General features: G+C 72.0%; 5 protein-coding genes across 13 annotated transcripts; 1 reads left to right on the top strand and 4 right to left on the bottom strand.

Annotated features, from left to right (window-relative positions):
* Nucleotides 1-10: 10 nt before the first annotated feature.
* Nucleotides 11-1,024, bottom strand: WDR83OS (WD repeat domain 83 opposite strand). 3 transcript variants are annotated; one of them, XM_071800753.1, is made up of 4 exons: nucleotides 890-1,024; nucleotides 700-805; nucleotides 224-259; nucleotides 11-153 (listed from the first exon to the last, which is right to left on the bottom strand). In XM_071800753.1, exons 1-4 carry the CDS (start codon nucleotides 922-924, stop codon nucleotides 52-54), a joined length of 279 nt encoding a protein of 92 aa, XP_071656854.1. In that variant the 5' UTR covers nucleotides 925-1,024; the 3' UTR covers nucleotides 11-51. The 3 variants fall into 3 exon arrangements, with proteins under 3 accessions (XP_071656854.1, XP_071656853.1, XP_071656851.1); XM_071800752.1 differs by having other exon boundaries at nucleotides 224-277; XM_071800750.1 differs by having other exon boundaries at nucleotides 224-321.
* A 33-nt stretch (nucleotides 1,025-1,057) lies between these two features.
* WDR83 (WD repeat domain 83) lies at nucleotides 1,058-7,396 on the top strand. 4 transcript variants are annotated; one of them, XM_071800747.1, is made up of 9 exons: nucleotides 1,058-1,204; nucleotides 1,948-2,068; nucleotides 2,850-2,955; nucleotides 3,512-3,560; nucleotides 4,641-4,767; nucleotides 5,357-5,424; nucleotides 6,295-6,403; nucleotides 6,796-6,910; nucleotides 7,189-7,396. In XM_071800747.1, the coding sequence occupies exons 1-9, from the start codon at nucleotides 1,102-1,104 to the stop codon at nucleotides 7,354-7,356; spliced, it is 966 nt and encodes a 321-aa protein (XP_071656848.1). In that variant the 5' UTR covers nucleotides 1,058-1,101; the 3' UTR covers nucleotides 7,357-7,396. The 4 variants fall into 4 exon arrangements, with proteins under 4 accessions (XP_071656848.1, XP_071656847.1, XP_071656849.1 ...); XM_071800746.1 differs by having other exon boundaries at nucleotides 1,948-2,051; nucleotides 6,295-6,462; XM_071800748.1 differs by having other exon boundaries at nucleotides 1,948-2,044.
* Nucleotides 7,397-7,851: 455 nt separating this feature from the next.
* DHPS (deoxyhypusine synthase) lies at nucleotides 7,852-13,637 on the bottom strand. Of its 4 annotated transcripts, none has more exons than XM_071800745.1 (9): nucleotides 13,356-13,637; nucleotides 13,120-13,281; nucleotides 11,892-12,013; nucleotides 11,722-11,818; nucleotides 11,067-11,153; nucleotides 10,427-10,532; nucleotides 10,229-10,309; nucleotides 9,061-9,186; nucleotides 7,852-8,021 (listed from the first exon to the last, which is right to left on the bottom strand). In XM_071800745.1, exons 1-9 carry the CDS (start codon nucleotides 13,572-13,574, stop codon nucleotides 7,912-7,914), a joined length of 1,110 nt encoding a protein of 369 aa, XP_071656846.1. In that variant the 5' UTR covers nucleotides 13,575-13,637; the 3' UTR covers nucleotides 7,852-7,911. The 4 variants fall into 4 exon arrangements, with proteins under 4 accessions (XP_071656846.1, XP_071656843.1, XP_071656845.1 ...); XM_071800742.1 differs by having other exon boundaries at nucleotides 10,229-10,332; nucleotides 13,356-13,632; XM_071800744.1 differs by lacking the exons at nucleotides 13,120-13,281; nucleotides 13,356-13,637 and adding an exon at nucleotides 12,790-12,794 and having other exon boundaries at nucleotides 10,229-10,332.
* A 329-nt stretch (nucleotides 13,638-13,966) lies between these two features.
* On the bottom strand, nucleotides 13,967-19,553 carry FBXW9 (F-box and WD repeat domain containing 9). Its single transcript, XM_071800672.1, is given in 12 exon segments — nucleotides 13,967-14,175; nucleotides 14,300-14,365; nucleotides 14,463-14,552; nucleotides 15,276-15,389; nucleotides 15,457-15,605; nucleotides 16,128-16,219; nucleotides 16,649-16,761; nucleotides 17,199-17,327; nucleotides 17,737-17,882; nucleotides 18,559-18,751; nucleotides 18,754-18,906; nucleotides 19,467-19,553. Coding segments are annotated over 12 exon segments (1,392 nt in total). The 5' UTR covers nucleotides 19,539-19,553; the 3' UTR covers nucleotides 13,967-14,100.
* A 3,587-nt stretch (nucleotides 19,554-23,140) lies between these two features.
* On the bottom strand, nucleotides 23,141-25,453 carry TRIR (telomerase RNA component interacting RNase). The gene is made up of 3 exons (XM_071800673.1): nucleotides 25,193-25,453; nucleotides 24,435-24,512; nucleotides 23,141-23,521 (listed from the first exon to the last, which is right to left on the bottom strand). The coding sequence occupies exons 1-3, from the start codon at nucleotides 25,421-25,423 to the stop codon at nucleotides 23,414-23,416; spliced, it is 417 nt and encodes a 138-aa protein (XP_071656774.1). The 5' UTR covers nucleotides 25,424-25,453; the 3' UTR covers nucleotides 23,141-23,413.
* Between the last annotated feature and the right edge of the window lie 8 nt (nucleotides 25,454-25,461).

Consider the following 25,461-nt stretch of genomic DNA (forward strand, 5'->3'; position numbering starts at 1 on the left):
CCGCACCCCCTTTATTGTCCCCGCAGCCCCTTTACTGTCCCCGCAGCCCCTTTACTGTCCCCGCAGCCCCCGTGCTGTCCCGTCGGTCACCAGGGCGGTGACATGGGCTGGGGGTTCTGCAGGTAGGACATCACCACGGCCGAGATGGAGAGCCTGGGGGGAAAGGGGACATTGAGAGCCCCCGTGGCACCGGCCGCGTCCCCACGGCCCCGGGGACACTCACATGAAGCTGCTCATCATCTGCTTGGTGTCCTCGGAGCTGCGGGAGTTGGCGAAGCTGATGAAGGAGCAGTACACGGCGATCCAGGCGCACCACTTCAGCTGGGGGGACGTCTGGGGACACCTGGGGACGCCCCGGTGCCCCCCCGAGTCCCCTGTGCCCCCCGAGACCCCGGGGACACCCCGAGACCCCTGAGCTGCTTGGGAAACCCCGGTGTCCCCCTGAGCCCCTGGGGACGCCCCTGTCCCCCCGGGGAAACCTCTGTCCCCTCCTGGGCCCCTGGGGTCACCCCTTTGTCCCCCGAGCCCCTGGGGACACCCCTGTCCCCCCCAGGTCCCTGGGGTCACCCCTGTGTCCGCCGAGCCCCTGGGGACACCCCCGTCCCCCCCAGGTCCCTGGGGTCACCCCTGTGCCCCCCGAGCCCCCTCGGCCGCCCCCCCGCGATGTCCCCCGTCCCCGGGTCGGGTCCCCGCGCCCACCTTGAGCATGAGCCCGCACATGCTGAACACCATCCCCAGCAGGTTCATGTAGTCGGGGGTCGGGTCCTCCAGCGCCGGGTTGGTCTCGGTGGCCGGTGGTTTGTACCTGGGGCCGGGACCGGCACCGTCAGCCGGACCGGGGCGCCCGGGGCTCCGCCCGCTCCCCCCGGCCCGGTCCCCCCGCTCCCACCTGGACACCCGGGCCGGCCGCCGCGGGTCCGCCATGTTCCCGCCACTTCCGCCACTGGCCACGCCCCGGACACGCCTACTCAAGCGCCGGCTCCGCCTCTAACTCCGCCAGGCCCCGCCCCCACCGCCGCGGCTCCGCCCCAGCCCAGGCCCCGCCCCCGCCCCCGGCCAGGCCCCGCCCCCGGCCGGTTCCCGCCCCCGGCCGTTCCCGCCATGGCGTTCCCGCAGCCCCGGCCGGTCCCGCCGGAGCTGCCGCGGCGGCGGCTGCGGACACTGGAGTGCGGGCAGGGGGCGGTGCGGGCCGTGCGGTTCAACGGTGAGACCGGGGGGACCGGGGGAGCGGGGACCCGGGGAGCGGGCATCGCGGGGGACAGACGGGACCGGGGGGAGCGGGGATCGGGGGGACAGGCGGGACCGGGGGGAGCGGGGACCGGGGGAGCGGGGACCGGGGGAGCGGGGATCGGGGGAGCGGGGATCGGGGGGAAAGAGACGGGACCGGGGGGAACGGGGACCGGGGGAGCGGGGGTCGGGAGGGGACAGACGGGACCTGGGGGGTCTGGGGGTGTCCCCTGGCTCTGGGGGTCCCTGGGGCTCTGGGGATGTCCCCGGGGCTCTGGGGGTGTTCCTGGGGTCTGGGGGGCTCTGGGTGTGACTCCCGGCTCTGGGGGTGTCCCTGGGGCTCGGGGGTGTCCCCGGGGCTCTGGGGATGTCCCCGGGGCTCTGGGGGTGTTCCTGGGGTCTGGGGGGCTCTGGGTGTGACTCCCGGCTCTGGGGTGTCCCCGGGGCTCTGGGGGTGTCCCCGGGGCTCTGAGGTGTCTGGGGATGTCCCCGGGGCTCGGGGGGGCTCTGGGGGTGTCCCTGGGGCTCGGGGGTGTCCCCGGGGCTCTGAGGTGTCTGGGGATGTCCCCGGGGCTCTGGGGGTGTCCCCGGGGCTCGGGGGGGCTCTGGGGGTGTCCCTGGGGCTCGGGGGTGTCCCCGGGGCTCGGGGGGGCTCTGGGGGTGTCCCTGGGGCTCGGGGGTGTCTCCCGGGCTCTGGGGGCTCTGGACACCCGTCCCCAGCCGACGGCCACTACTGCCTGACGTGCGGCGCGGACAAGACGCTGCGGCTCTGGAACCCGCACACGGGCGCCGCGCTCAAGAGCTACCAGGGGCACGGGTACGAGGTGCTGGACGCTGCCGGGTGAGGGACGGGGGACACGGGGACGGGGGGGACACGGGGACACGGGGGACACGGCGACATGGGGGGATGTGGGGGACACGGGGGGATATGGGGGACACGGGGACACAGGGGACGGGGGGGACACGGGGACATGGGGGGATGTGGGGGACACGGGGGGACATGGGGACACAGGGGACGGGGGGGACACGGGGACACGGGGGGATGGGGGGGACACGGGGGGATGTGGGGACACAGGGGACGGGGGGGACACGGGGACACGGGGGGATATGGGGGACACGGGGGGACATGGGGACACAGGGGACGGGGGGGGACACGGGGACATGGGGGGATGGGGGGGACACGGGGGGACATGGGGACACAGGGGACGGGGGGGACACGGGGACATGGGGGGATGGGGGGGACACGGGGGGACATGGGGACACAGGGGACGGGGGGGACACGGGGACATGGGGGGATGGGGGGGACACGGGGGGACGTGGGGACACAGGGGACGGGGGGGACACGGGGACACGGGGGGATGGGGGGGACACGGGGGGATGTGGGGGACACGGGGGGACCCTGACACCCCCTCCGGCTCTGCCCCCTCCCGCTCTGCCCCCCTGCTGTGCCCCCCCCCCCGCTCGGAACCCCCCACTGTGCCCCTCCCCGCCGTGCCCCCCCGCTCTGCCCCCCCGCCGTGCCCCCCCGCCGTGCCCCCCCGCCGTGCCCCCCCGCTCTGCCCCCCCGCTCTGCCCCCCCGCTCTGCCCCCCCGCCGTGCCCCCCCGCTCTGCCCCCCCGCAGCTCCGCGGACAACAGCCTCCTGTGCTCGGGCAGCGCGGACCGCACGGTGGCGCTGTGGGACGTGGGGACCGGGCGCGTGCTGCGCAAGTTCCGCGGCCACGCGGGGGTGAGGGGCGGGGCCACGGGGGGCGGGGCCACCGGGGGGCGGGGCCACCGGGGGGGCGGGGGCTCCAAGGGGATTTGGGGACTCGGGGGTTTGGGGGCCCCAGAGGAATTGGGGGTCACCCCGGGGGGGGGGGTTGGGGTCACCCCGGGGGGGATTTAGGGGCACTGAGGAATTTGGGGTCACCCTGGGGGGGGTTGGGGGTCACTGAGGATATTGGGGGGGGCCTGAGGATATTTGGGGGTCACCCCGGGGGTTTGGGGTCACCCGGGGGTTTGGGGGCACTCTGGGGAGTTTGTGGTCACTGAGGAATTTGGGGTCACCCGGGGGTTTGGGGTCACCCCGGAGGGGTTTGGGGTGACCCCGGGGGTTTGGGGTCACTCTGGGGGGTTTGGGGTCACCCCGGAGGGGTTTGGGGTCACCCTGGGGGGGGGTTGGGGTGACCCCGGGGGGGTTTGGGGTGACCCCGGGGGTTTGGGGGCACTGAGGAATTTGGGGTCACCCAGGGAATCTGGGGTCACCCTGGGGGGGTTGGGGTCCCCTCCCCGTGTCCCCGCAGCGGGTGAACTGTGTCCGGTTCAACGAGGAGGCCACGGTCATCGTGTCGGGTGAGGGGCCCTGGGGGCTGCGCGCCAGCTTACACCCGAACCCCATTTACACCCGAACCCCACTGACACCCGAACCCCACTGACACCCAAACCCCACTGACACCCGAACCCCACTGACACCCGAACCCCACTGACACCTGAACCCCATTTACACCCAAACCCCACTGACACCCGAACCCCACTGACACCCAAACCCCACTGACACCCGAACCCCACTGACACCTGAACCCCATTTACACCCGAACCCCACTAACACCCGAACCCCACTGACACCCAAACCCCATTTACACCCGAACCCCACTGACACCCGAACCCCGTTTACACCCGAACCCCATTTACACCCGAACCCCATTTACACCTGAACCCCACTGACACCCGAACCCCACTGACACCCGAACCCCGTTTACACCCGAACCCCATTTACACCTGAACCCCACTGACACCCGAACCCCATTGACACCTGAACCACATTTACACCTGAACCCCATTTACACCTGAACCACATTTACACCTGAACCCCATTTACACCCCAAACCCCAAATTACAGCCCCTGAACCCCCATTTACACCCAAACCCCATTTACACCCAAACCCCATTTACACCTGAACCCCCATTTACACCTGAACCACATTTACACCTGAACCCCATTTACACCCCAAACCCCAAATTACAGCCCCTGAACCCCCATTTACACCCAAACCCCATTTACACCCAAACCCCATTTACACCTGAACCCCCATTTACACCTGAACCACATTTACACCTGAACCCCATTTACACCTGAACCACATTTACACCTGAACCCCATTTACACCCCAAACCCCAAATTACAGCCCCTGAACCCCCATTTACACCCAAACCCCATTTACACCCAAACTCCATTTACACCTGAATCCCCATATACACCTGAACCCCCATTTACACCCCAAACCCCCATTTCCCCCAAACCCCCATTTTCCCCCGTTCTCCCCCATTCCAGGCTCCGCCGCCGCCTCCCTCCGCTGCTGGGCCGGCCCCGAGCCCCATTTCCCCCCATTTCCGCCCCTTTCCGCCCATTTTTGCCCGTTCTCCCCGTTCCAGGCTCGGACGACGCCTCCCTCCGCTGCTGGGACGCGCGCTCCCGCCGCCCGGAGGCGCTGCAGGTGCTGCCCGAGCCCAGGGACGGCGTCACCAGCGTGGCCGTGGCCCCGCACGACATCCTGGCGGGGTGAGGGCCGGGGCCGACCCCCGTGGGGTGCTGACCCCCGTGTTTGGGGTGCTGACCCCCGTGGGGTGCTGACCCCCCCTTTGGGTGCTGACCCCCGTGTTTGGGGTGCTGACCCCCTTTGGGTGCTGACCCCCCCTTTGGGTGCTGACCCCCGTTTTTGGGGTGCTGACCCCCGTTGGGTGCTGACCCCCCCTTTGGGTGCTGACCCCCGTTTTTGGGGTGCTGACCCCCGTTGGGTGCTGACCCCCCCTTTGGGTGCTGACCCCCCGCTTTGGGTGCTGACCCCCGCTTTGGGTGCTGATCCCCCCTTTGGGTGCTGACCCCCCGTTGGGTGCTGACCCCCCGTTTTTGGGCTGCTGACCCCGTTTTGGGGTGCTGACCCGTTTTGGGGCGCTGACCCGTTTTGGGGTGCTGACCCGTTTTGGGTGCTGACCCCGTTTTGGGTGCTGACCCGTTTTGGGGTGCTGACCCGTTTTGGGGCGCTGACCCTGTTTTTTGGGCGCTGCCCCGTTTTGGGGTGCTGACCCGTTTTGGGGTGCTGACCCCGTTTTGGGGTGCTGACCCGTTTTTGGGCGCTGCCCCGTTGCAGCTCCGTGGACGGGCGCGTGCGCCGGTACGACCTGCGGGCCGGGCAGCTGCTCTGCGACCACATCGGCAGTGAGTGCGGGCACAGCGGGGGGCCCCAAAGCTGGGGGGTCCCCAAAGCTGGGGGGGTCCCAAAGCTGGGGGGTCCCGAAGTGGGGGGGGGGGGTCCCCAAAGCTGGGGGCATTCCAAAGCTGGGGGGTCCCCAAAGCTGGGGGGTCCCAAAGTGTGTGGGGGGTCCCCAAAGCTGGGGGGATCCCCAAAGCTTGGGAATGTCCCAAAGTGTGGGGGGTCCCAAAGTGTGGGGGTCCCAAAGCTGGGGAGGGTGCCAAAGCTGGGGGGTCCCCAAAGCTGGGGGGAGATCCTGAAGCTGGGGGGGTCCCGAAGTGTGGGGGGTCCCAAAGTGTGGGGGGTCCCCAAAGCTGGGGGGGTCCCAAAGGTGGAGGGGGTCCCAAAGCTGAGGGGGTCCTGAAGCTGGGGGGTCCCAGAGCTGGGGAGCGTCCCAAAGTGTGGGGGGGTCCCAAAGCTGGGGGGGTTTCCCTGGGCCCCCTGACCCCCCGTGTTTCCCCATAACCCCCTGGGTCCCCCTGACCCCCCGTCCCCACATCACCATGGCCCATGGCCCCACGTCCCCATGTCCCGTGTCCCCACGTCCCCATGTCCCCATGTCCCGTGTCCCCATGTCCCGTGTCCCCACGTCCCCGTGTCCCATGTCCCCATGTCCCATGTCCCCATGTCCCGTGTCCCCATGTCCCGTGTCCCCACGTCCCCATGTCCCATGTCCCCATGTCCCATGTCCCGTGTCCCCATGTCCCGTGTCCCCATGTCCCGTGTCCCCACGTCCCGTGTCCCCACGTTCCCATGTCCCATGTCCCCATGTCCCGTGTCCCCATGTCCCGTGTCCTGTGTCCCCACGTCCCCGTGTCCCATGTCCCGCGTCCCAGGCCCTGTGAGCAGCGTCTGCCGCAGCCGGGACGGTCAGAGCGCGTTGGCCGCCAGCCTGGACTCGGTGCTGCGGCTGCTGGACACGCAGAGCGGGGAGCTGCTGGCTCAGTGAGTGAGGGGCACCCCGGAAATGGGGACCCCAAACAGAGCGGGGAGCTGCTGGCTCAGTGAGTGAGGGGCACCCCGAAAACAACCGGGGGGACCCCAGACAGAGCAGGGAGCTGCTGGCTCAGTGAGTGAGGGGCACCCCGAAAACAACTGGGGGGACCCCAAAACCGGGGGGACCCCAAACAGAGCGGAGAGCTGCTGGCTCAGTGAGTGAGGGGCACCCCGAAAATGGGGACCCCAAAACCGGGGGGACCCCAAACAGAGCGGGGAGCTGCTGGCTCAGTGAGTGAGGGGCACCCCGAAACCAGGGGGTACCCCAAAACCGGGACACCCCGAAACAGAGTGGGGAGCTTCCGGGGGGCTCCAGGGGCTCAGGGGTCCCCGCGCCGCAGGTTCCGGGGCCACCGCAGCGGCTCGTACCGGCTGGACTGCGCCCTGAGCGCCGGGGACGCGCACGCGGTGGCGGCGTCGGAGGACGGACACGTGTACCTGTGGGACCTGCTGGAGGTGACAGGGGACACGGGGACATCATGGGGACATCATGGGGACATGGGGACACGTGTACCTGTGGGACCTGCTGGAGGTGACAGGGGACACGGGGACATCATGGGGACATCATGGGGACATTATGGGGACATCATGGGGACATCATGGGGACATGGGGACACGTGTACCTGTGGGACCTGCTGGAGGTGACAGGGGACATGGGGACATCATGGGGACATGGGGGGACACGGAGGGCACAGAGGGGACATGGGGACACCGTGACCCCCCCGTGTCCCCAGGGGTCGCTGTTGCTGCGCCTCCCCGTGGGTCCCGGCGTCGTGGCCTCGGTGTCGCTGCACCCGGAGCAGCCGCTGCTGCTGGCGGCCACCAGGGGGCAGGTGCAGCTGTGGGGACCGGGGGGGGACGGCGGGGACAGCGGGGACAGCGACCCCCCCGGCGACAAATGACCCCCGGCGACAAACGACCCCCGGGGACAAACGACCCCCGGGGACAAGCGACCCCCCCCCCGGGGACAAACGACCCCCGGGGGCAGAGGCTGCAGGGACTCATGGGTGGCGCCGGCAGCTCGAACGTGGGCGGACGGACGGACGGCGCCGCGAGGGACGCACGGACAAGTGGGGGGGCGGGGCGGGGCTGGGGGGCACTGGGGGCCCCCCAAAGGGAAATAAACCTCCCACGGGTGGGGGAACCCCGGGGTTTATTGGACATCGACCGCATCTGATTGGGGCGGCGCAAATAAATACAGTGACGGGGGGACGGACGGACGGGGGGGACAGACGGACGGGGGGACACACAGGGGCCCTGGGACCCCCGAGGCGGGAGCCCCCGCAGAGGTAGTGGGGGGCTCAGCACCCCCAAAGTGGGGCCAGCCCCCCGGGACGGGGCCCCTGCCTCTCGGGGGGGTCACCTGGGTTTGGGGGTCACCCCATGGTTTAGGGGGGGTCACCCCATGGTTTAGGGGGGGTCACCCAGGGTTCAGGGGTCACCCCAGGGTCTGGGGGTCACCCGGGTCTGGGGGGGCCCCCCCAGCCCCCCCGGTGAAGTCCCCGGCCCGTTGCGCGAAGGTCTCGGCCACCAGCAGCGGGAACACGAGCGACGCGTCCGCGTAAACCTGGGGGACACGGGGGGACACGGGGGGACACGAGGCTGGGGGACCCCACAGCCCCCCAGACAAACTGCGGGACCCCAGGGACCCCCCAGGACCCCAAACTGCGGGACCCCCAGGACCCCCCACCTGTCCGAGTCCCCCAGGGGACCCTTCTGGCCCCCACCCTGTGTGAGCCCCCCTGGGACTCCCCCAGCCCCCCCACTGTGTGTGTCCCCTGACCCCCCCAGCCCCCCCTCACCATGTCCCCCACTGCCCCCCAAGTCGTGCTCCCCCCAGCGCCCCCCACCATGTCCCCCCCACCGTATCCCCCCCCAGCCCCCCCTGTGTCCCCCCAGCCCCCCCACCGTGTCTCCCCCATTATGTCCCCCCCAAGCCCTCCCCACTGTGTCCCCCCCAGTGTCCCCCCCAGTGTCCCCCCAGCCCCCCACACCGTGTTCCCCCCCAGCTCCCATCTCCGTGTCCCCCCCAGTGTCCCCCCCGTGTCCCCCCAGCTCCCCCCACCATGTCCCCTCCCAGTCCCCCCCCAGCTCCCACCCCCGTGTCCCCCCCATGTCCCTCCCCCCCGTGTCCCCCCTGTGTCCCCCCAGCTCCCCCCACCATGTCCCCCCCCCCAGTGTCCCCCCAGCCCCCCACACTGTGTCCCCCTCAGTTCCCACCCCCGTGTCCCCCCCGTGTCCCCCCAGCCATCCCCCCCGTGTCCCCCCCAGTGTCCCCCCCGTTCCCCCCACCATGTCCCCTCCCAGTCTCCCCCCAGCTCCCACCCCTGTGTCCCCGCCATGTCCCTCCCCTCCGTGTCCCCCCCGTGTCCCCCCAGCCCCCCGCCCCGTGTCCCCCGTGTCCCCCCCACCCCCCGCCCCGTGTCCCCCCCGTGTCCCCCCCGCCCCCCGCCCCGTGTCCCCCCCGTGTCCCCCCCACCCCCCACCCCGTGTGTCCCCCGTGTCCCCCGTGTCCCCCCCACCCCCCGCCCCGTGTCCCCCCCGTGTCCCCCCAGCCCCCCGCCCCGTGTCCCCCCCGTGTCCCCCCCGTGTCCCCGCGTCCCCACCTTGACGGGGCGCGCGTCGGGCCGGATCTTGCCCCAGGACACGGCCTCGTCCGGGCGCGCCCCCGAGTCCGAGCCATCGAACTCCTGCGCCGTGTTCACGAACACAGAGAAGTCCGCTCCGTTCCGCTGGGACGCGGGGACACGGGGACAGGGACACGGGGACAGGGACCCATGGGGACAGGGACACATGGGGACACGGGGACGCGGACAGGGACACGGGGACAGGGACACGGGGACAGGGACACGGGGACAGGGACACGGGGACACGGACACGGGGACAGGGACCCATGGGGACAGGGACACGGGGACACGGACACATGGGGACACGGGGACACGGGGACAGGGACACGGGGACAGGGACACGGGGACAGGGACACGGGGACAGGGACACATGGGGACACGGGGACACGGGGACAGGGACACGGGGACAGGGACACGGGGACAGGGACACGGGGACAGGGACACATGGGGACACGGGGACAGGGACACGGGGACACGGGGACAGGGACACGGACACGTAGGGACACAGGGACATGGGGACACAGACACAGGGACACAGGGACAGGGACATGGGGACAGGAGGACACAGGGACACCAGGACACCAGGACACACAGACACAGGGACATGGGGACACAGGGACACATGGACACAGGGACATGGGGACACAGGGACATGGGGACACACGAACACGGGGACACAGGGAGACGGGGACATGGGGACGCATGGACACGGGGACACACGGACACAGGGACAAACAGACACGGGGACACACGGACATGGGGACAGACGGACACGGGGACATCGGGACAGGGTGACATTGAGACACGAGGACAAGCTGTGTCCCAGTGTCCCCACTGTCCCCATTGTCCCTGTGTCCCCGCTGTCCCCAGACGCCCCCGCTGTCCCCAGACGCCCCCGTTGACCCCAGACGCCCCCGCTGTCCCCAGATCCCCCCGTTGACCCCAGACGCCCCGCTGTCCCCAGACGCCCCCGTTGACCCCAGATGCCCCGCTGTCCCCAGACGCCCCCGCTGTCCCCAGACGCCCCCGTTGACCCCAGATGCCCCGCTGTCCCCAGACGCCCCGCTGTCCCCAGTGTCCCCGTGTCCCCAGACGCCCCCGTTGACCCCAGACGCCCCCGCTGTCCCCGCGTCCCCGCGTCCCTCACCATGAGGTTGGCGTTGGCGATGTGGTGCTTCACCAGCCCCCCCCCCAGCACGATCATCCCGGTTTTCCTGGCGAAGATGGCCTGGGTGTTGATGAGGCGCAGGTCTGGGGACAGGGACACCACGGGGTCACCGCGGGGTCACCACAGGGACACCGCGGGGGTCACACCGAGGGGACCCCAGCGTCCGGGCCCACGCACCCTCCACGATGTCCAGGACCAGCCCCGGGCGCTTGTACGAGTGGAAGAAAATCATGTCCCCCAGGGAGCCGTCGGTGAGCGCCGGGCTCAGCACCGGGATGTTGTGCTGGAACAGGATGAGACCAGCGTGGGGACACCGCGGGGACCCCCCTGGGACCCCCCAACCCCCAGTGACACCACGGGACCCCCGGACCCCCCACTCCCAGTGACACCGCAGGGACCCCTGGACCCCCCACTCCCAGTAACACCGCGGGACCCCCAGGACCCCCCTGGGATCCCAGCAACACCATAGGACCCCCCAGACCCCCCTGGGACCCCAGCGACATCATGGGACCCCCGGACCCCCCTGGGATCCCAGTGACACCCCGAGGACCCCCGGGCCCCCCACCCCCAGTGCCACCGCGGGACCCCCCGGCCCCCCACCCCCAGTGACACCATGGGGACCCCCGGGCCCCCCCACCCCCAGTGACACCGCGGGGACCCCCGGGCCCCCCCACCCCCAGTGCCACCGCGGGACCCCCGGGCCCCCCCACCCCCAGTGACACCGTGGGACCCCAGGGCCCCCCCCACGCCCAGTGACACCCCGAGGACCCCCGGACCCCCCCACCCCCAGCGCCGCGGCGGGACCCCCGGGCCCCACCTTCTGTGCCCAGTAGCAGACGGAGTCGGGGTGGTCGATCTCCCGCCCCAGCCGCGCGATCATCCGGGACGGGGTCCAGCGCACGCCCTGCGGGCCCCGCTCAGCACCCCAGCGGACCCCGGCGTCCGGGACCCCCCCCAGACAGGGACCCCGGCGTCCGGGACCCCCCCCCACCCAGACAGGGACCCAGGGGTCTGGGACCCCCCCCATCCCCCCCAGACAGGGACCCAGGTGTCCGGGACCCCCCTACCCAGACAGGGACCCCAGTGTCCGGGACCCCCCCCACCCCACCCAGACAGGGACCCTGGTGTCCGGGACCCCCCCCACCCCACCCAGACAGAGACCCAGGCGTCCGGGAACCCCCCCCATCCCCAGACAGGGACCCAGGGGTCCAGGAGCCCCCCACCCAGAGAGGGACCCAGGCATCCGGGAACCTGCCCCCCAGACAGGGACCCCGGCGTCTGGGAACCCCCCCAGAAAGGGACCCAGGAGTCTGAGTGTCCACCCCCAGAAAGGGACCCTGGTATCCCCCCCCGGCAGGGCCTCCGGTGTCCGTCCCCCCATAGGGACCGCGTGTCCGGCCCCCCTGCAGGGACCCCAGCATCTGGACCCCCCCCCAGGGACCCCGTGCCCCCGGGCGGCGCGCCGGGCGCACCTGGCTCTCCTGCTCGTCCAGCATCCGCTCCAAGCGCGGCATCAGCCACTGCTCGAACCGGCAGTAGTTGTCGTTGGGCACCAGCAGGTTCCCGATGCTGCGGGCGGGGACACGGGGGGTGGTGGCACCGGGACCCCCAGCCCCCCCGGGCCCCCCCGGCCCCCCCGTACCGGTTGAGGCCGCTCTGGCGCAGCTCCCGTCCCCCCAGGCTGAAGTCGCCCAGGTAGGTGGGGGCCAAGCACTTGATCAGATCTTCCTCCACCCCCCCGGCCGTCGTCACCAGCACGTCCACCTGCGGCGGCAGCGTGGGACCGGGGACACCGCGCGCCCGGGACACCGGGGACACCGGGGACACCCAGGGACCCCGGGGACACCCCCAGACACCCAGGGACACCCAGGGACCCCAGGGACCCCAGGGACACCCAGGGACCCCGGGGACACCCCCAGACACCCAGGGACACCCAGGGACCCCAGGGACACCGGGGACACCCAAGGACCCCGGGGACACCCCCAGACACCCAGGGACACCCAGGGACCCCAGGGACACCCAGGGACCCCAGGGACCCCGGGGACACCCAGGGACACCCCCAGACACCCAGCAACACCCCCAGACACCCCCGGGACCCCCGGACACATCAGGACATGGGGACACCCAGGACATCCCCAGGACACCCCAGGGACCCCCAGCTCCCCCAATGTCCCCAGTGTCCCTGTCTGCCCCCCCAGAATGTCCCCAGAACCCCCTGGTGTCCCAGCGTCCCCCCCATGTCCCCCGCACCATGTTGTTCTGCACCAGGTACCGGATCGTCCCCATGTCCCCATGTCCCCCATGTCCCCCATGTCCCCGTGTCCCCCCCATGTCCCCATGTCCCCGTGTCCCCCCCGTGTCCCGCACCATGTTGTTCTGCACCAGGTACCGGATCGTCCCCATGTCCCCGTGTCCCCCCCATGTCCCCATGTCCCCAATGTCCCCCATGTCCCCCCCGTGTCCCGCACCATGTTGTTCTGCACCAGGTACCGGATCGTCCCCATGTCCCCGTGTCCCCCCCATGTCCCCGTGTCCCGCACCATGTTGTTCCGCACCAGGTACCGGATCGTCCCCATGTCCCCATGTCCCCCCCGTGTCCCGCACCATGTTGTTCTGCACCAGGTACCGGATCGTCCCCATGTCCCCGTGTCCCCCCCATGTCCCCATGTCCCCAATGTCCCCCATGTCCCCCCCGTGTCCCGCACCATGTTGTTCTGCACCAGGTACCGGATCGTCCCCATGTCCCCGTGTCCCCCCCATGTCCCCGTGTCCCGCACCATGTTGTTCTGCACCAGGTACCAGATCGTCCCCATGTCCCCGTGTCCCCCCCATGTCCCCCATGTCCCCCATGTCCCCCCCGTGTCCCGCACCATGTTGTTCTGCACCAGGTACCGGATCGTCTCCCGCACGCCGGAGCTGACGAGGTTGGACGTGAAGCCCAGGAAGATGGTGCAGCCCGACGGGGGGCGCGGCCCCGCCAGCGCGGCCCGGGCGCGCTCGTCCGCGCTCAGCGGCTCCAGCTTGGCCGCGATCTGCGGGGGGGTCAGCGCCACCGGGACCGGGACCCCGAGCCCCCGAGCCCCCGGAGCCCCGGCCCCGCACCCACCATGCGCCGGATCTCGTCCGCGGCCTGCGCGAAGCTGGTAGCCTGGAAGCCGGTGGTGAGGAAGGAGCGCAGCAGCGCCGCGTGGTCCGGGCCGCCCGCGAAGTCGTAGCCGCGCACCGGGAGGCTGTGCGGCGGGAGGGCCCCGCTGGGCCGCAGGACGGCCCGGAGCGCCCCGGCGGGAACCGACTCCGGCTCCTGCTCCGGCTCCGGCGCCGCCATCGGGGCTCCCGCCGCCTCCGTCACTTCACTGCGCCGCGCCGCCGCTGCGCGCCGCCATCTTGGCCCGCCCCCCGCGCCTGCGCGCCGCCATGCTGTACGGCCCCGCCCCGCACTGCGCCTGCGCGCCACAGCTAGGCCCGCCCCCCCCCCGCGCCGTACTGCGCCTGCGCGCCCCGGCTTGTACGGACCCGCTTTCCCGCGCCGCGCCCTCCGCCGTACGGCTGCGCGCCGCCATCTTGAGCAAGGACGGTGGCCGCCGAGGAGCAAGAGACATCCAGAAGCGAAGCGGCCGCGTTACCTCGGAACCTGTGGTCCCCGCAGCGCCCCAAACGGCCCAAATTCACCCCAAATCGCCCAAATTCCCCCAGAGCCGCATCAGACGCAGCCTCCGCTCCAGTCAAATCCTTTAATACCCGTGAGCAGGCGGCAGCTCCTCCGTGTCGGGGGGCGCGGGGGGGTCCCCGCTGCCGGCAGGAGCCCCGGGGGAGCAGGGCCACCCCCCCCCGGCGGCGGGGACCCCCCCGGGTCACGTGCGGAGCCTCCAGACCTCGACCGAGAGGCCCCCGGAGGCGGCGGCCACCACGTCGCCCTCCACGCTGATCTGGGGGACACGGGAGTCAGGGACGCACGGGGGGGACACACGGGGGGGGACACACGGGGGGTTACACGGGGGGGTCACAGGGGGGGTCACAGGGGGGGTCACAGGGGGGGTCACACGTTCTCACCCCGTTGAGAACGTCGTCGTGGGTCCAGGAGCAGATGGTGCGCGGGGGGTCGGTGGGGACGTGGATCTGAGGGACACGGAGGCGTTGGCAGCCCAGCCCCAGAACGGGGCGCCCCCCCCAGCCCCGCGCGGGCGCCCCCGGGCGGGGGGCGCGGGGACCCCACCCGCAGCGTGCGGTCGGTGGACGTCGTGTAGAGGGAGCCCAGCGAGCGCCAGAGCCCCGTGATCTGCAGCCGGTGCCCCACGTCGAAGTACTGCGGGGGACAGGGGACACCAGTGAGACACGGGACAGGTTGGGGGGACACAGTGACATGGGACAGATGGGGGGACAGGGGACACCAGTGAGGTGGGGGGGACACCAGTGACATGGGACAGATGCGGGGGACACAGTGATGTGGGACAGATCGAGGGGGTGTGGACACATGGAGTGACTTGGGGACAGATGAGGGGGTTTGGGGACACTAGGGATGGGTTGGGACGCACCCGTGTGGGCTGTTTTGGGGACACGGGGATGGGTTGGGGACACTGGGCTTGGTTGGGGACACCGGGGTGGGTTGGGGACACTGGGCTGGGTTGGGGACACCGGGGTGGGTTGGGGACACCCGGCTGGGTTGGGGACACCGTGCTGGGTTGGGGACACTGACTGGGCTGGTTTGGGGACACCCGGCTGGGTTGGGGACACCGGGATGGGTTGGGGACACCGTGCTGGGTTGGGGACACCAGGCCAGGTGGGGACGCACCCGTGCGGGCTGGTTTGGGGACACCGAGGCAGGTGGGGACACCAGGTTGGGGACACCGGGGTGGGTTGGGGACACTGGGCTGGGTTGGGGACACTGACTGGGCTGGTTTGGGGACACCGGGGCAGGTGGGGACACTGGGTTGGGGACACCGGGGTGGGGACGCACCCGTGCGGGCTGGTTTGGGGACACCGGGGCAGGTGGGGACACCGGGTTGGGGACACCGGGGTGGGGACGCACCCGTGCGGGCTGGAAGGCGCCGCCACTGCTCCCGAAGACGCAGACGCGTCCCTGGTTGTCACCGGCCCAGAGCTGCGAGTCCCGGTAGGACATGGACAGCAGGTAGCTCTGCAGCTGGGGACGGGGACACGGTGACGCGGGGGCGCGGGGACACGGGGACACGGGGACCCCCCCGGCGCACCTGCAGGCGCTGCAGGACCCCCCCGGCGCGCCGGTCGAACACCACGAGCGTCCGGTCCTCGCTGCCCGACACCACGAGCCGCTCGTCGGCCGCCAGCGCCAGCACCGCGCTGCCGTGGGGCCGGTAGCTGCGCACCAGCGCCTGCGGGGCTGGGGGGCATGGGGGGGCACTGAGACCCCAACACCCCCCAACACCCCCAGCCCAGCCCCCCCAGCCCAGCACCGCGCTGCCGTGGGGCCGGTAGCTGCGCACCAGCGCCTGCGGGGCTGGGGGCGGGAGGGGGGCACCAGGACCCCCGGCTCCCCCCGGCACCCCACAGCGCCCCCACCTCGCGGGTCGTACAGCGCCCCCCAGCGTCCCCAGCCCCCCCACCTCGCGGGTTGTACAGCGCCCCCAGCCCCCCCACCTCGCGGGTCGTACAGCGCCCCCAGCGCCCCCCAGCGCCCCCAGCCCCCCCACCTCGCGGGTCGTACAGCGCCCCCAGCGCCCCCAGCGCCCCCAGCCCCCCCACCTCGCGGGTCGTACAGCGCCCCCCAGCGCCCCCAGCGCCCCCCAGCGCCCCCAGCCCCCCCACCTCGCGGGTCGTACAGCGCCCCCCAGCGCCCCCAGCGCCCCCAGCCCCCCCACCTCGCGGGTCGTACAGCGCCCCCCAGCGCCCCCAGCCCCCCCACCTCGCGGGTCGTACAGCGCCACCGTCTTGTCGTAGGTGCCGGTGACGATGACGTCGGGCGGGCAGCACAGACACAGCACGGCCGCTTTCTCCCTGCGCGGGGGGGTCAGGGGGGATGGACCCCACCCCCCAGGACCCCCACAACTCCCCAGAGCCCTGGGACCCCCCCGACCCCCAGGACCCCCCAGCCCCCCTGCACTCACACCCAGCATGGGCAGCTCCCCCCTAGAGCCTCAAACCCCCAGGACCCCCTGAGACCCCCAGGACCCCCCCAAAACCCCAGGACCCCCACAGACGCCCCATAGCCCTGGGATCCCCCCAGGACCCCCCAAACACGGGGGACCCCAGCAGACCCCTGGGACCCCTCAGGATCCTCCCCCAGGATCCCCCTGAGACTCCCAGGACCCCCTCAGGACCCCCAAACACAGGGGACCCCAGCAGACCCCCAAAGCCCTGGGACCCCTCAGGATCCCCCCCAGACCCCCGGGACCCCCCCACCGTCCAGCGGGGCCCCCCCCGTACCTGATCTCCCCGAACTGCTGCCCCTCGGCCCCCAGGTCCCAAAGCTTCACGGTGCTGTCCCAGGAGCCCGAGCACAGCGCCAGCTCCCGCGCCGCCAGGCACCACACCCAGCCCTGCGGGGCAGCTGCAGCACCCCCACGGCGGGGGGCAGCTCCAGAGCCCCCCAACCCCCCCCACGGCGGGGGGCAGCTCCAGAGCCCCCCAACGCCCCCACGGCGGGGGGCAGCTCCAGAGCCCCCAAACCCTCCCCACGGTGGGGGGCAGCTCCAGAGCCCCCCAACCCCCCCCACGGCGGGGGGCAGCTCCAGAGCCCCCCAACCCCCACGGCGGGGGGCAGCTCCAGAGCCCCCCAACCCCCACGGCGGGGGACACCCCAGGGAGGGGCGGGGACACAGCCCGGGGAGGGGGCGGGGACACGCCGGGGAGGGGGCGGGGACACGCCCGGGAGGGGGCGGGGACACGCCCGGGAGGGGGCGGGGACACGCCCGGGGAGGGGGCGGGGACACGCCCGGGGAGGGGGCGGGGACACGCCCGGGAGGGCGGGACCCACCCTGTGCGTGCCGGTGCTGCCGGTGCCCAGCGCCTTCACCAGCGCCCGCCCGGGCGCCCGGCCCAGCTCCCGCAGGTCCCACAGGTTCACGTTGCGGTCGCGGGCGCCCGAGACGCAGAGGGAGCCGCCCTGGGCGGGGGGACACACACACCAGAGTCAGGGGAACCCCCCTGGAACCGGGGATCCCCCCCAGAGCCAGGGCAAACTGCCCTGGAACCAGGGATTCCCCCCAGAGCCAGGGGAAACACCTCTAGAACCGGGGATCCCCCCTGGAACCGGGGATCCCCCACAGAGCCAGGGGAACCCCCCTGGAACCGGGGATCCCCCCCAGAGCCAGGGCAAACTGCCCTGGAACCGGGGATTTCCCTCAGAGTCAGGGGGAGACCCACGGGAACCAGGGAATCCCCCCCAGAACAAGGACCCCCCTGGAAGTGGGACCCCCGCAAAGAAACAAGGACTCCTCCCCTGGAACCGGGGACCTCTCCCCCAGGAACAAGGACGCCCCCCAGGAACAAGGGCCCCCCGGGCCGCCCCCCACCTGCAGCAGCAGCACGGAGTCCACGGAGGCGAAGTGCCCGTCGTCCAGCGAGAAATGCTCCATCGGGGGGGCCCCCGCGCGCCCCCCCCAGCGCTGCAGCAGCTCCTCCAGCTCCACGCAGGCGCCGGGCACGTCGAACCCCTCGTCTGCGGGGGGGCCCATCACGGGGGCCCAGAGCCCCGGGGACCCCCTCCAGCAGCCCCCCCTGTGCTGCAGCCTCCACCGCCCCTCCAGACCAACCCCAGACCCCCCAAGCCCCAGGACCCCCCCCAAAGCCCCCGGGACCACCCGACCCGGGACCCCCCCATCCTCACCGTCCAGCACAGGCAGGCACCCCCCCAGAGCCCCCCAAACCTTCCCGACCCCGGGACCCCCGCAAACTCCCCGGGACCCCCCCCTCACCGTCCAGCATGGGCAGCCACCCCCCAGAGCCCCCCAAGACTCCCCAGACCCCTGGGACGCCCCCAGACCCAGGACCCCCCCGTCCTCACCATCCAGCACGGGCAGTCACGCCCCCAGACCCCCAGACCCCCGCAGACCCTCGGGACCCCCCAAACCCCCTGGGACCCCCAGATCCCGGGACCCCCCAGACCCCCTGGGACACCCCAGACCCCAGGACCCCTCTAAACCCCCCGACCCCGCGACTCTCCAGACCCCCTGGGACACCCCAGACCTCGGTACCCCCCCCAAGCCCCCCGGGATCCCCCCAGACCCCCTGGGACACCCCAGACCCTGGGACCCCTCCAGACTCCCCAGGACCCCCCCAGACCCTCAGGACCCCCCAAAGCCCCCGGCCCCCCCAGACCCCCCCTTCCCCCTCACCGTCCAGCACGGGCAGGCGCCCCCCCGCGCGCTCGCGCAGCCGCGCCCTCCACGCCGCGCGGTCCCGCGCCGCGTCCCGCAGCGCCCGGCACACCCGCGGCAGCACCGCGCGCAGCTCCCGCGCGCCCACGAACGCCAGGATGCGCAGCAGCAGCTCCAGCGGCAGCGACAGCAGCGCGGGGGCCCCCGGGGACCCCCCGGCCCCGCCACCGGGACCCGCACCGGCACCGGGACCCGCACCGGCACCGGGACCCGCACCGGCACCGCCCCCGGCACCGGGAGCCGGCACCGCGGGGGAAGCCGGCGCCGGGCCGTCCCCGGGGGGGTCGCTGGGAGCCCCGTCCATGGCTGCGGACACCAACGGGACCACGTCACACCGGGACCCCCAAAGCCCCGGGACCCCCTCCCAAAGCCCTGGGACCCCTCAGAGCCCCGGACCACGCCCAAAATCCCGGGACACCCCCGAGATCCACGACCCCCCCCAAAGCCTCAGGACCCTCCCCGAACCCCGGGACCCCCGAGACTCAGGACCCTCCCCCAAAGCCCCGGGACCCCTCCCGAACCCCGAGACCCTCCCCGAGCCCCAAGACCCCCCAGCCCCGGTTCCCCCCCAAACCCCGGGACCCCCCGAGATTCAGGACCCTCCCCCAAAGCTCCGGGACCCTCCAGACCCCCGGGACCCCCAAAGCTCCGTGACACCCCCCCCAAAGCCCCGGGCCTCCCCGCACGCGGCCCCCGCCCCCCCGCGCGGAGCTGCAGTTCCGGGACCCGCCCGACAGCCGCGTGCGGCCGGCGCGGGAGCCCCGGCGGCTCCTCGGGCCCGCTCGGGCTCGTTCGGCCCCGTTTCCCCCCCCGGTCCTGCTCCCCCCGCCCCCCGCGCGGCCCGGGGTCCCCGGAGCCCCCGGTACCGGAGCGCGTCCCGTCGCCACGGCCACGGCGGCTTCCACTTCCGGCGCGCCGCCCCCACGTGACCCGCGCATCCTCCAATGGGGCACGGCAGGGCAATCGTGACGTCACCCAGCGGCGCCGCAAGCGGACCGCGCGTGGCCGCACCGATCGATTCCCCCCCACCCCAAGTAACCCGAACAAACGGCACCGACACCAATAACGGCCAATAACCATCAATAACGGTCAATAACGGGCTCTGTTCGCCGCGCGGGAACAACGGGGGGCACCGCCATAGGTCGCTGTGCGGGGGGAGGGGCGGGGGTCCCAGCACCACCCCCTCAACCCCCGTTTTTGGCCCTTTTAGCCCCAATTTGCCCTCCCCCCACCCCCGGTTCTGCCCCTCCCCCCACCCCGGGCTCTGCCCCTCCCCCCTCCGAGGGCTCAGGGAGGGGCGGGGGGGTCGGTGTGTCCATCCGGGTCTGTCTGTCCATCCAGGGGGGTCGGTGTGTCCATCCGGGTCTGTCTGTCCATCCCAGGGGGGTCGGTGTGTCCATCCAGGTCTGTCCGTCCATCCAGGGGGGTCGGTGTGTCCATCCGGGTCTGTCCGTCCATCCTGGTCTGTCCGTCCGTCCTGCCCGGGGGGCAGAGCTCGTGCGGCTGGATCCGCGGCCTCGGGCGCTGCAGGGGACACGGGGACACGGTCAGGGGGGAACACGGGGCAATGTGGGGACACAGAAGGGGACACGGGGGACATGGGGACACAGGAGGGGTCATAGGGGACACCGGAGGGGACACGGGGGACATGGGGACACAGGAGGGGTCACAGGGGACACAGGGACATGGGAAGGGACATGGGGGACACAGGAGGGGACACGGGGGGCCGGGGACCCTCAGATCAGTGAGTTCCACAGGGGGAGTTCGGGATTCGAATGTCACCGTCATCAGCGGGTCCGGGGACACGGGGGGACACGGGGGGACAGAAGAGACACGGGGGTGACATGGGGGGTACGGGGGACACTGGGAGGTGACACCGGTGACGTTACCGGCTGTTCGAGATGTCACCGGTGACGTTACCGGCTGCTGGAGGTGACACCGGTGACGTTACCGGCTGTTCGAGGTGACGTCCCATCCCACCGAGTCAGCCAGCGTCCCGGAGCGGGGGATGGGGGGGACGGGGGGAATGGGGGGGGCGCGGGGGCAGCCGGAGCTGGAACCGGAGACACCGAACACGGGCAATGACGTCACACACGGGCAGTGACGTCACACATGGGCAATGACGTCACACATGGGCAAAACCACCCCGGGTGACCCCAAACATCCCGGGTGACCCCAAAGCCCCCGGCTCCCGCCCATACTCAGGTTCCGCTCGGGCAGCGCGTCCCCGTTGTCCCTGTTGGGCTCCTCGTCACCATCACTGTCACCGTCACCATCACCACCACTGTCACCGTCACCATCACCACCACTGTCACCATCACTGTCACCACCACTGTCAGCATCACCATCACTGTCACCGAGCGCCACTTGTGGACCCACAGCCAGACGTCCTGGTTGCTGCTGGTGTCGTCATCCTTGTCACCCTGGGGACAGTGGGGACAGTGAGAGACATCGCAGGACACAGGGGGACACGGGGGACACCGGGGGACGCCAGGGGACACTGGGGACACCGGGGGACACCGCGGCGCCCCGGATCAGACAGTACGAACACAACCAGCATCACGGGCTCAGTGCAGGGTCTGTCATCAGCTCCGGGGGTCCCGGGGTCCCCAGCGCCAGCCCTGGGCCGCGGGAGGGTCGGGGACCCCTGTGCCCCCCCACGGCCGTGTGTCCCCATGGCCCCCACACCCTCAGCAGGACGATGGGGGGGGTTCAGGGGGGTTGGGGTGTCTGGGGGGATCATGGGGGGATCAGGGAGGTTGGGGTGTCCAGGGGGTTCAGGGGGGTTGGGGTGTCCCTGGGGGGTTTGGGGTGTCTGGGGGGGGTTCGGGGGGGTTGGGGTGTCCCTAGGGGGGTTGGGGTGTCCGGGGGGTCCCCGGGGGTTCGGGGTGCCCCGCACTCACTGCTCCGACTGCGCCCCCAGCTGCTCAGGAGCTGCTCACGGGGGATGTGGGGGGTCCGGGGGGTCCGGGTCCGGCGGGGGGGGCGCAGAGCCCGGGTCCCTGCGGGAGGAAGCGGGAAAGAGATGGGGGGGGCACAGGGGGATGGGGGACAGGGATGGGGGGGCACAGGGATGGGGGGGACAGGGACATGGGGGACAGGGATGGGGGGGTACAGGGATGGGGGGCACAGGGACATGGGGGGCACAGGGACATGGGGGGGCACAGGGACATGGGGGACAGGGATGGGGGGGGGAACAGGGACATGGGGGACAGGGACGGGGGGGCACAGGGATGGGGGGCACAGGGACATGGGGGACAGGGATGGGGGGTACAGGGACATGGGGGACACGGGAGCACGGGGGGGACACGTGGTGAGAGGAGACTGGGGGGGTGGGAAGGGACACGGGGGGGACACCGGGGGGACACAGCGGGATGGGGGGGGCAGTAAGGGACATGGGGGGCACAGGAGCGCGTGGGGGAACACGGGGGACACAGGGACACGGGGACAAGAGCACGTGGGAAACACGTGGGGGGACAGAAGAACGTGGGGGGGGGTGGGAACGGACACGGGGGGAGGGGCACAGGGACACGGGGGGGCACAGGGACACGGGGGACACCGGGGGGACACCGGGGGATTTGGGGGGGTAGGAAGGGACACGGGGGGACACACAGAGCGATGGGGGAACCAGATCCCCCCCCAGATCCACACCCCCCTCCCCGTTTGCCCCCAGCCCCCCCCGCCCGGTTCGGTCGCCCGACCCACAGCGTCCCCCCCCAAACCCCCAATGTCCTCCCCCCCGCCCCCGCCAGGCCCCGCGGGGCCGGTACCTGCGGGGCTCCCTGGGGGGTCCCGGGTGCCATCCGGGGCGGTTTTGGGGTTCCGGGGGGGGTTTTTGGGGGGTTTTTGGGGGGGGGTTTGGGGGGGGTCCGCTCCCGAGCGTTCTCCCGCCGCGGGCCGCGCGCACCGCTGGGGCGCCGCGTGCGCCGGAGGCGGAGCCACCGCGCGGGGTGGGCGGGGAGCGGCCCCGCGCATGCGCGGAACCCAACGGCCAAGCTCGACTGCGCCTCCCGGCGTGCACCGCGCGCGGAACGAACCACTGCGGAGTAAGGGGGGTGGGGGGGGGAAGACTCCCCCGCGCTGCGGCGAGTGGGCGGGCCCGGAGGAACTGCGGGAGAACTGGGGGCACTGAGGGGGGCACGGGGAACGGGGGGGGCTGGGAGGGGTCGAGGGGAACGGGGGGGCTGGGAAGGGTCACAGGGAACGGGGGGGGGCTGGGGGGAGGTTTAAGGTGAACTGGGAAGGGGATTCGGGGGGGACTGGGAAGGGAATGCGGGGTGAACTGGAAGCACTGGGAGCTGGAACTGGGACCAGCGGGTGGACGTACTGGGGGGCCTGGGGGCACAAACCGGTCAGTCCCGCCTGCAGCTGCCACCCCCCCGGGAAAAACCCCCAAACCGCTCAAATTCACCCCAAAACCAGCCCAATTCACCCCAAACCGCTCAAACTCCCCCCAAACCGGGCCAATTCACCCCAAACCAGTCCAATTCACCCCAAACCGGCCCAATTCACCCCAATTCACCCACAAGCAGCCGGCGGCTCCGAACCCTCCGGCGTCTTTAATGCAGCGCCCCCCGCCCCTCCCCCACCCCAACGCCCCGGCTTTCGCCCCAAAATCCCGCGGGGGGGGGGGGGGGGTGGAGAAGGGCCGCGGGGGGCGGGGCCGCGGGGGCGGGGCCAACGGCTCCACCACTGAGTCCTTTGATCGCCGCAAAAACGGGCGGGGCCGCCCCCTCCAAGGGGCGTGGCCGGGTGGGGCGTGGCCGGGTGTGGCCGGGCACGGTCGGGGCGTGGCCGGGGGCGTGGCCGGGCGCTATTTGACCAGGGGCCGCGTTTTGTCGTCGTCGCTGCACTGGTGCGCTTTGTACTTCTTCACCTCCGCCATGTACTTGGCCCACGCGTCGCCTTTACTCGTCAGCACCTGCGGGGCGGGGCAAGCACGGAAATGGGCGGGGCCTGTGGGGCAGCCCCCCCGGGACCCCCCCCATCACACCCCATGAGCCCCCTGTGACCCCCAGAATCAGCCCCCGTGACCCCCCCATCATCCCCCATGACCCCCCCATCACACCCCGTGACCCCCAGAATCATCCCCCGTGACCCCCCCATGTCTACCCCATGACCCAGTGACCCCTGTGACCCCCCCACATCATCCCCTGTGACCCCCCCATCACACCCCTTGACCCCCCTGTGACCCCCAGAATCATCCCCGTGACCCCCCCATCATCCCCGTGACCCCCCCATCACACCCCGTGACCCCCAGAATCATCCCCCATGACCCCCCCATGTCCACCCCATGACCCAGTGACCCCTGTGACCCCCCCAGCATCATCCCCTGGGACTTGGTGCCCCCCCCGTGACCCAGTGATCCCCCCATGACCCCCAGTGTCCCCTTTGGTGCCCCCCCCCGTGACCCAGTGATCCCCCCATGAGCCCCAGTGACCCCTTCAGTGCCCCCCCCATGACCCAGTGATCCCCCCATGAGCCCCAGTGGCCTCTTCAGTGTCCCCCCCGTGACCCAGTGCCCCCCACGACCCCCAGTGACCCCTTCGGTGCCCCCACCCCCGTGGCCCAGTGCCCCCCATGACCCCCAGCGTCCCCTTCAGTGCCCCCTCCCCCCCCCCCATGACCCAGTGCCCCCGATGACCCCCAGCGACCCCTTCAGTGTCCCCCCGCCAATGACCCAGTGATCCCCCCCATGACCCCCAGTGTCCCCTTTGGTGCCCCCCCCCCATGACCCAGTGCCCCCCATGACCCCCAGCGTCCCCTTCGGTGCCCCCCCGTGACCCAGTGACCCCCCCGTGACCCAGCGCCCCCCCGTGACCCGGCCCCCCCACCTCCTCGTCCGTCCTCTGTTTCTTGGCCACCACCCCGGTTTTCAGGGCCAGTTTGTTGCCGCCGCGGCGCCGCCCGACCTGGGGACACCGGAGTCACCGGACGTGCTCTGTCCGTCTGTCCGTCCATCCATCTGTCCGTCCGTCTGTCCAGCCCCCCCCCGCTGTCCGTCCGCGCATCCCCCGTCTGTTCGTCCATCCATCTGCCCCCCCCGTCCGTCTGTCTTCCCTGCCCCCCAGTCTGTCTGTCCATCCCCCCTCTGCCGTCCATCCCCCCCCCCACTGTCTGTCTGTCCGTCCGTCCGTCCATCCTCCCCCACTCTGTCCATCCGTCCCCACCCCGTGCTGTCCATCCGTCCACCCCCCCACCACTGTCCGTCCGTCCGTCCATCCCCCCCCCGTCCCACTCCGTCTGTCCATCCTCCCCGCGCTGTCCGTCCGTCTGTCCGTCCATCCCACCCACTCTGTCCATCCGTCCGTCTGTCGTCCATCCCCCCCACTCTGTCCATCCATCCGTCTGTCCATCCCCCTCGCGCTGTCCGTCCGTCCGCCCAGCCCCGCGCTGTCCGGGTCCCGTTTTGGGGCCGTTTCGCGCGGTTTCACGAGCGGCAAAACCAACGGGGGGGGGGGGGGAGGGGGAACCGCGGAGCGCGGGAGGGGACCCCGGGGGATCGGGGGATGCGGGGGGGTGCGGGGGCTCCCGGGGGGGCGCGGGGGTTTCCCGGGTGTTCCCGGGGGCCCCGGGGCTGCCGCCTCCTTACGAAGCCGAAGGCGCCGCCGCTGCGCTTGGAGCCGTCGGCCGGGCCGGCCCCGGCGCCCCCGGGCGCGTCCGCCGCCTCCCGCTCGCGCTCCCGCTCGCGCTCCGCCTCCATCTTGCGCTTGAACAGCTCCAGGAAGCTGCCGTCGTTGGCGAAAACGTTGACGCCGCCGCCGGGCCCGGGAGGAGGCGACGGGGCCTCCGGGGCCTCCCGCTCCTCGCCGTGCGCCGCCATCTTGCTCCGCCGCCGCGCCGCGGGGCACGCCGGGACGC

This window comes from Patagioenas fasciata, chromosome 32 (assembly GCF_037038585.1).
Source record: "Patagioenas fasciata isolate bPatFas1 chromosome 32, bPatFas1.hap1, whole genome shotgun sequence".
Lineage (NCBI taxonomy): Eukaryota > Metazoa > Chordata > Aves > Columbiformes > Columbidae > Patagioenas > Patagioenas fasciata.

Coding starts and splice junctions, on each gene's coding strand:
- WDR83 (XM_071800746.1), top strand. CDS start 1,102: ATGGCGTTCCCGCAGCCCCGGCCGGTCCCGCCGGAGCTGCCGCGGCGG. Junction 2,052..2,849: donor ACCAGGGGCACGGGTACGAG/GTGCTGGACGCT, acceptor GCCCCCCCGCAG/CTCCGCGGACAACAGCCTCC. Junction 3,561..4,640: donor GGCCACGGTCATCGTGTCGG/GTGAGGGGCCCT, acceptor TCCCCGTTCCAG/GCTCGGACGACGCCTCCCTC.
- DHPS (XM_071800742.1), bottom strand. CDS start 13,574: ATGGCGGCGCCGGAGCCGGAGCAGGAGCCGGAGTCGGTTCCCGCCGGG. Junction 13,282..13,355: donor CGGACGAGATCCGGCGCATG/GTGGGTGCGGGG, acceptor ACCCCCCCGCAG/ATCGCGGCCAAGCTGGAGCC. Junction 9,187..10,228: donor TCGCCAACGCCAACCTCATG/GTGAGGGACGCG, acceptor CCCGCGTCCCAG/CGGAACGGAGCGGACTTCTC.
- TRIR (XM_071800673.1), bottom strand. CDS start 25,423: ATGGCGGCGCACGGCGAGGAGCGGGAGGCCCCGGAGGCCCCGTCGCCT. Junction 24,513..25,192: donor GCGGCGGCGCCTTCGGCTTC/GTAAGGAGGCGG, acceptor CGGTGTCCCCAG/GTCGGGCGGCGCCGCGGCGG. Junction 23,522..24,434: donor AACAGAGGACGGACGAGGAG/GTGGGGGGGCCG, acceptor CCCGCCCCGCAG/GTGCTGACGAGTAAAGGCGA.
- WDR83OS (XM_071800750.1), bottom strand. CDS start 924: ATGGCGGACCCGCGGCGGCCGGCCCGGGTGTCCAG. Junction 322..699: donor TGTGCGGGCTCATGCTCAAG/GTGGGCGCGGGG, acceptor ACGTCCCCCCAG/CTGAAGTGGTGCGCCTGGAT. Junction 154..223: donor CAGATGATGAGCAGCTTCAT/GTGAGTGTCCCC, acceptor CTTTCCCCCCAG/GCTCTCCATCTCGGCCGTGG.